Below are 7525 nucleotides of genomic sequence, written 5' to 3'. Positions count from 1 at the left end.
GACCACTCACAATTTTTATTTTCAGGCATTTAGGTTGTACATGGGATTTATCACAAGGTTAAATGGGCACCACTTGAATATCACTGTGTAACTAAGAATTGCTGCTCAACATGTGCATCCCTCTGTGACCATAGTCTACTCCTTTTCATATGAATCCATTCAGCTTGATAATTAGCCATGTCATGAAGCTCACGTCATTTTGAATTGGCTCCACAAGTAATCATTTCAGTTCACTACAATGGGTCAGCATATGCCCCACTTGTCAATCCGACAGTATTTTTAGGGAGACATGTAACAGGAGTTTTGCCAAAAACCTGCAGAAATGATCCATATATCCATCCATTATCCAACCCGCTATATCCTAACTACAGGGTTACGCCGCAGAAATGATGTTTTGGATAAAATGATGTGGAGTAACTGGGTTTAGTGTTCTGCATGATGGAAACAAGTCAGGAGTCCAAATCCATAGAAAGAGTTTTGAGCATCTTGTTAAATTTACACATCAAAGTGTCAGGGTCATCAGGCACTTTAGATAAGTAAAACTGTGCATCGTCTGTATAGCTGTGGTAGTTCACCTTCTGTTTTTGAGATAATCTGGTCTAATGGAAGTATACAGATTGAAAAAAGTAGTGGGCCCAGAATAGATCTTTGGGGTACACCATATTAATATCATGGACCTCCAAAGTACAGTCACTACAACTAAAAAATAATTTTCTACCTGTTGAACAGGACTGAAGCCAATTTAAGACACTGCAGGAGAGGTCCAAGGTTATTTATATGAATACTGTGGTCTATGGTATCAAATGCTGCACTAAAATCTAAGAGAACAATTACAGATATTTGTCCTGTGTCCACATTATCCTGCAAATCATTTATTACTTTAACCTTTGCAGTTTGTATACTATGAATTGTTAAAGAAGTTTTTTTTTTTGTATCCATGGCTTCTTTGTGTTCAAACGAATAAAGTCATAATTGCATAAAATTGTAATATATATTGGAATGCTCTGAAAAAAATACATTTTTTGTAGATAATTTATTATACTGTTAATTCTTGAAGCTAAAGTAGGGTAAACCTACAGTATGACGTTATAGAGAATGTCTTGTGTAACACATTACATCAGATTACTAAAAGTGTACAAATGTTTACATTTTTTGAAACAACATATGCATTTTCCATGAAGGTGACGGCATTTAAGAAAAATGTTAAAATCACCACAGAAACAACATGAAAAATGTACACAAAAATGAAAAAAAGACAAAGCCTTACATTTTATATAATAAACCCTATAACTGATAATACAATACACTAGTAGCATCTGATGTGGAAATGGTTTTCTGCTTGAACTCTTTGTTGCCAGGATAGATGTCAGCTCCCTGCAACACTTAATTTTGAATTATTTTAGAAAAAAACAGTGTGTTTTTAAAAATTATTTACAAATGTATTTTTATTAATTTCAACAAACAAAAAAATAGATACAAAATAAAAGAGAAAAATCACATATGTAATTATGTAAAAGAGCTGTTAAATTAATTTATGCTCTAAAATTTTAAATATGGCTTGCATCAAATGCTGTAAATAATAATAATGCATCAAACAGCCATCAACAATGGGTGTGGAGTGTGTACAGTATATCTTAACAACAAACAAATATATTCAAAAAAATGATAAATGTTTTAGCTATAATGTTTCATAAATGTTTACAGTACGTATAAAATTGAAATTGCATTGTTACACATTGGTTTATTACAATTAGGAAGGAATTAAGTATGGGAGTGGTGGCAGGTGGATGATGCCCAATTTTCAACTCTTATTTACAGAGAACAGAAATATACCACTACATTATAAAAGCTTAATTCACATAGCAAATGCAGAATGAAGACAATGTATTTATGAATGTTTCAGTGTCATATTAAAAATAATGCTACCCATAATCTGTTTTTTAAATAACCAGAAAGTAGACACATGGGGTTCTCTTGTGAAAATAAGCTTGATATGTGCTTATGTTCTTCTTACTGGAGGGTTACTTCAGGATGTGATTAAATCAAAGACAGAAACACAGACCAACAGTGTGCACCTTAGTAATTCTAGTGCAGAGAATGCTGCGTAGCTTACAGATATGTAAGGCAGAATGCCTCCATGCTGTATGATAATGTGCAGGTTGAAAGCCCAGAGAAAGTGGCTGGTGTAACGATCTTTGCCTGGCTTGCTTGATGCTTAGGTATTGCACTCTTGTTTAATTTGTTCCTCGCGATATTGAGTTGTTTAAAAGAAAAAAATCAATGGTGTATCATTTAAAGGCATTGATTTTCCCTGGTCTTGAATAGATGGAAAACTGTCCTTGCTCTCCCTTAGGTAAAAACCCATAACAAAACCTAGTCTACTGTAAAGCAGCAAGGCTGAGGGTGAAGTTTCCACATTAAAAAGTAGTTACATTAAGGCAACTTAATGATAATATATACTTGGGTTTAACTAAGTAGACAGTGTTCTTGCTCCTATGCATAACTTTTTGATGGAGGATGGAGGAAAGGCTGAATTAATTGAACATTGTCTATTCATTTAATTACAAAATAAACACGACACAAGAATTACAGTATTCATTTTATCAAAGTTCATAGTAAGCTTTATTTGAGTTTAAAGTAATATGATTTTTTAAAAATATTTTTGGTGGCACACTGTTAATGAATACACAACACTTCAAGTATCAATCTTTAAAAGGCAAAAGTTTACATTCTTGTACTGGTGATGTTTTTTACAAACCTTTACTGATGTAAATGACAAATGGGTTGGAAAATGAACAATTGAATGTGGTATTATCTTTATCAGTCATATATAGTACAGTGTCCTTTCAATTCACCTAACAGATTTTATACCACCGACTGACAAGATTAATTCAATTATGATGTAGTTAAAAATATTTTCCATGAAGATATTCAACGAACTTTATTCATTAAGTATTTTTTGGTATTCTTCTCAGGTTTTAATATGACAATGTAATATTTAGGAGCAAAAATACAAAAAAGTAAACCATAACTGGAGGCTAATATTGCAAATATTTCCACAGCCACTGTATATTTCCCAGGTGAACTGATATAAGCCGGGATGAAAGTGATCCAGACAGCACAGAATATCAACATGCTGAAGGTGATGAATTTAGCTTCATTAAAATTATCTGGTAATTTCCTAGCTAAGAAAGCAAGAATAAAGCACATAGTAGATAAAAACCCAATATATCCTAAAACTGCATAAAAAGCTAATGGTGAACCTAAATCACATTCCAAAATAATTTTTTCTTTGTAATATGTTATATTTCTGTATGGAAATGGAGCTGATAATGTTAGCCACAGAACACATATAAAACTCTGTATAAGTGTAAGAGTGTAAATATGTATCCTTTGCTGGGTGGGTCCGAACCATTTCATAACATTTCCACCTGGAAGAGTGGACCTAAAGGCCATCAAGACCACTATTGTTTTTGCCAGTAAACAAGATATACACAAAACAAATGTAATTCCAAAAGCTGTGTGACGCAGCATGCAGGACCAGTCTGAAGGCTCACCAATAAATGTGAGTGAACACAGAAAACACAAAGAGAGCGAAAACAGGAGAAGAAAGCTGATCTCAGAATTATTAGCTCTGATAAGTGGGGTGTTTCTTTTCCTGAAAAATGCAACAGCTATGGCAAAGCATGCACACACTCCAAGTACTGAAAGCAAAACCAGTAAAATTCCCATGGTTTCCCCAAATGATAGAAATTCAATGGTCTTTAATTCACATTGATCTCTTTTTTCATTAGAGAAGTATTCCAACGGGCATTTCACACAATCTGTAGAATCTAAAAAAAACAAGAAAGATATATAATGTTCAGTGGGTGTGTTTATTTGTGAATGTGTAAAGGTCACAACTTAGACTTTATTATTATCATTTATTCTATACTTGTTATACTATGTGAATAATTGCTTGATATGATATCATATGCCAGGAGCTTAAAGCTCCTTACAATTCTGTTGATTTTCTGAACCACCTTTTTCTATTACAGAGTTAAAGAGATGCAGAGACTACCTAGGTACTGTAGCATTAGGTGAAAGGTAGGACCTAAATATAATGTGACTCCAAATAGCAGAGGGATTCTCTCCTTTGAAAATGCACAAAAAGTGGATGTTAATCAACCAAACAGATACCTCTAAATTTCATAACAAAAAAACAGCTGATCCGTCAGCACTGAGATTATTAAACATCTTTCTAAAGACAATATTAATCATCTAAAATATATCATGTGTGCATTAACCAATAGAGTTAGTGCTATGTATTTGTTTCAAATGTTAACACTGTAAATATTTTCTTCTCCATGAAAAGACGGTCACATTTATTCAAAAAATTATTGATGATTATTTGTTTGACAGTTTTTGTATTTTCTCTACCTGTGGTGTTGCTAAATTCTCCTTCAGCACATGGAATGCAATCAAAGCAGCAGACAGGCTTTCCTTTCTTTACAGCTTTGCGAGTCCCTGGTGGACAGCTGTCACTGCACAGAGATGTAGGCACCTAGAAAACATGAACATTAACGTTGGATATATAACAATGGAAAACATGGAGAGCTACTATTTCAGTTACAGTTAAACTCGTTTTTTAACAAATAAAATGAATTGGTAAGATTATGTCTTACCTTATTATTACTATTTGACCATATAATGCTTATATTTTTCATTGAAAACTTTTTTCCATTTGATATGGATGCATCATAGAATCCTACTGAAACAAATTTTGTGATTCCTGCTGTGGTTTGCCAGTTCACTAAGGAGTACCTGGCAGCTGGATCCCCGTTTTCATCAAAGTAAATAGTCTCACCATTTTTAGTTGTAAAGTTGACATTTTTCAAGTAATGTAGAATCTACAAAAGACATGTGATTAGTTATTGTCTAAATTATATAAATATCACATTTTTCCAATACTGAAAAATCCTACCTGCCAAGGTTTCGCATTACTTTTGTTGGCACATGTGCTCTTCTCAAAAGGACCTTGGCTGCTTTTGCATGAAAGCAGATTATGGAGAGAATGAGCTACAGCGTATACAGCTTTATACACATTATTGACAATCCTTAATTCTGACACATCAGTGTATACATTGTTGATTGAATTTAAAGTCTCAAACCCAGTACATGGCTCAGCTGATCCACTGGTGTTTTTTTCATTCAGATTACATCTGAAAATAGTCTCCCAAAACTCCTTCAAGCCAGCATTGCCAGGTGTGTCATATGGATGTACATTTAACAAAAAGTCCTTCAGTCCCGGTATTTCTGAATCACTGATTGCAAATCCAATTGCCCCACTGAGGACCATAGCACTTTCTAAGGTGGAAAGGTATTTGTCTGTAATCCATGATTCACTACCTACCCACTGGAAACCTGTTACGTTCTGAAGTAACAGCTCCTTTATCAAAAATTCTAAATCTGTTGGAGATGTGAAAGCTACTATGACTTTGGAAGAAGAAGCCTTTATCACATTCACAGTTTTCTGAAATTTTTCTTTTGGATAAGTTCTGTATATCACCTCAGAGTATTCAATACAGACACCTTCCTGCTGAGCTAGCTGTACAAATGTAGCCATTCCGAAGTTGCCATAGTCATTGTCACTTCTAATTGTCCCCACCCAAGTCCAACCAAAGTGTTTCACAAGCTGTGCTAGAGCTCTGCTTTGATAATAATCACTGGGTATTGTCCTGAAAAAGGTGGGAAACTCCTTCTTGTTGCTAAGACATGTACAAGTAGCAAAATGACTAATCTGTAAATAACAGGTAAAAATAAAGAATTATTGTAAACGATGGCATTTATTTAAAGCTTTATGCATCTTCAGTTGAATGGACAGTGAATTCAAAAAGCATTTGAACCCGTTCACCCCAAACATGGTATAGAAACATCTCAACAATGATATAAGTGTCAGAATGCTTGTGTCATATATATATATATATATATATATATATATATTGCAGATACATTTTTAAAATCCTCTTTTCACTTTATCATTCTAGGGTATTGAGTGTTGCTTATTATGGGGAAAAATTAATTTAAACAATTTAGCACAAGACTGAAATACAGCAAAATGTGAAAGAAGGGGAGGGGGTCAAAATACATTCTGAAACTATCACAAAATGTATAACATAAACATCATACTAACTATTACAGAGAGCATTTGTTTTAATAAATCTCAATGGCATTTATTTATATATGTACCTGTATTTAAAGTGCAGCTGCTGAGATGGCCTCCAAGTTCAAGGGCTGGATAGATACATGGGATGTTCATGTTTATCGCTGGTTATTTATGCTAACAGAATGTATACGTCTATTTTATCATTACCAACATGATGCTAACTATGAGTGCAAAAAAGCTTTTTGCAGAAGCACATGGGCAAATTGCAAAATGGGCAAATTTGAAAATTAAAATAAACTTGACCTCTTTTCCGTCTATAACAAGAGTAAAGCAGACATTGTTCTATACCATTTACATTTTACACATTAATAGCTACAGTACATATGATATTTTGTGACCTTAACCTTTAGAGCCTTTGAAAAGCCTTTGAAATATATTCAAAAAATAAATGATGTTTTACCACAGGTATCTGGAATGGTCCAATAGTTGTTGCAATCCCAATGGTTGGGGAAGAGCCAGATTGTCCAACAATTGCGAGAACAGTGGATGGCTTGCTGCATTGTTTATCTTCATCATATGTGTTTATGAGAGCCATCGCTGCTCTTATTGCCAGCTGCACTGATCCACAAGCATCATATATCTTATAACCCAAAGAAACACCTGGCAGCAAATCTGTGCTGTTATTTATTTCTTCTATTGCAAATATCATAGCTATTGCTGTCTGGTATTCCTCATAGTTTAAACTGTAAAATAAACATTTACTTTAGTATTTTTTTTTTGTAAATAGCTTTCAAGTTTAACAACCTGAACAGTATACCTAAAAGCAGAGCTCTGTAGGTGAGTAGTATTACAAAGTGCAATTTGATATTAAACATAATATTTAATTTCAAGGTAATTAAGTGACATGAATCAGAAAACATGAACAAAATAAATGAACAATTCACCAAATGGCCAAGATATAATAAAAGATTATATTTTATGGCATGTTAAAGAATAGTGAAATAAACCTCTGTGAAACTGTATAAATGATCTATCCATCACTTTTCGGAATTGCTGCCAAATACAAATTACAAGACAGGAAACTATGTTGTCCAAGTTTGATTATTATTTGTCAAGATTTACTCACAACAGAGCCAAAAATACTGACAATGAATGAATATAAAATAATATATTAGTATGCTTTTTAAAATATATGGCTTACCCTGTACACTGAAATGGCGCAGGTTCATTTTTTAGTGTAGGTTTTGTATGTACAAGTTTGTCATGAAGTGAAAAGATTCCTCCAATTATAACATCTGCATCTTTAGAAAATAGTGACAATTCAGTTTGTCCTTGTAGACTGCAAACAGTCTCCTCTGTGTTTGCTGAGAGTGCACATAA

The 7525-nt window shown here is 33.5% G+C and overlaps 1 protein-coding gene across 1 annotated transcript; it reads right to left on the bottom strand.

The window, feature by feature from the left end:
* Window positions 1-2931: 2931 nt before the first annotated feature.
* On the bottom strand, window positions 2932-7525 carry LOC120518270 (extracellular calcium-sensing receptor-like). Its single transcript, XM_039740944.1, has 6 exons — window positions 7347-7525; window positions 6606-6888; window positions 4964-5779; window positions 4665-4889; window positions 4420-4543; window positions 2932-3833 (listed from the first exon to the last, which is right to left on the bottom strand). Exons 2-6 carry the CDS (start codon window positions 6852-6854, stop codon window positions 2932-2934), a joined length of 2316 nt encoding a protein of 771 aa, XP_039596878.1. The 5' UTR covers window positions 6855-6888; window positions 7347-7525.

Source organism: Polypterus senegalus, chromosome 1 (genome assembly GCF_016835505.1).
Source record: "Polypterus senegalus isolate Bchr_013 chromosome 1, ASM1683550v1, whole genome shotgun sequence".
Lineage (NCBI taxonomy): Eukaryota > Metazoa > Chordata > Cladistia > Polypteriformes > Polypteridae > Polypterus > Polypterus senegalus.
The sequence above is the reverse complement of the archived record's forward strand: the minus strand, read 5'-3'. Positions and strand labels throughout refer to the sequence as shown.

What these genes read in the sequence shown, in the direction of transcription:
- LOC120518270 (XM_039740944.1), bottom strand. Translation starts at nt 6,854, where the DNA reads ATGATATTTGCAATAGAAGAAATAAATAACAGCACAGATTTGCTGCCA. An exon ending in GTAATGCGAAACCTTGGCAG is followed by an intron (nt 4,890 to 4,963) that starts GTAGGATTTTTC and finishes TGTCTTTTGTAG; the next exon opens with ATTCTACATTACTTGAAAAA. An exon ending in GGTCAAATAGTAATAATAAG is followed by an intron (nt 4,544 to 4,664) that starts GTAAGACATAAT and finishes CATGTTTTCTAG; the next exon opens with GTGCCTACATCTCTGTGCAG.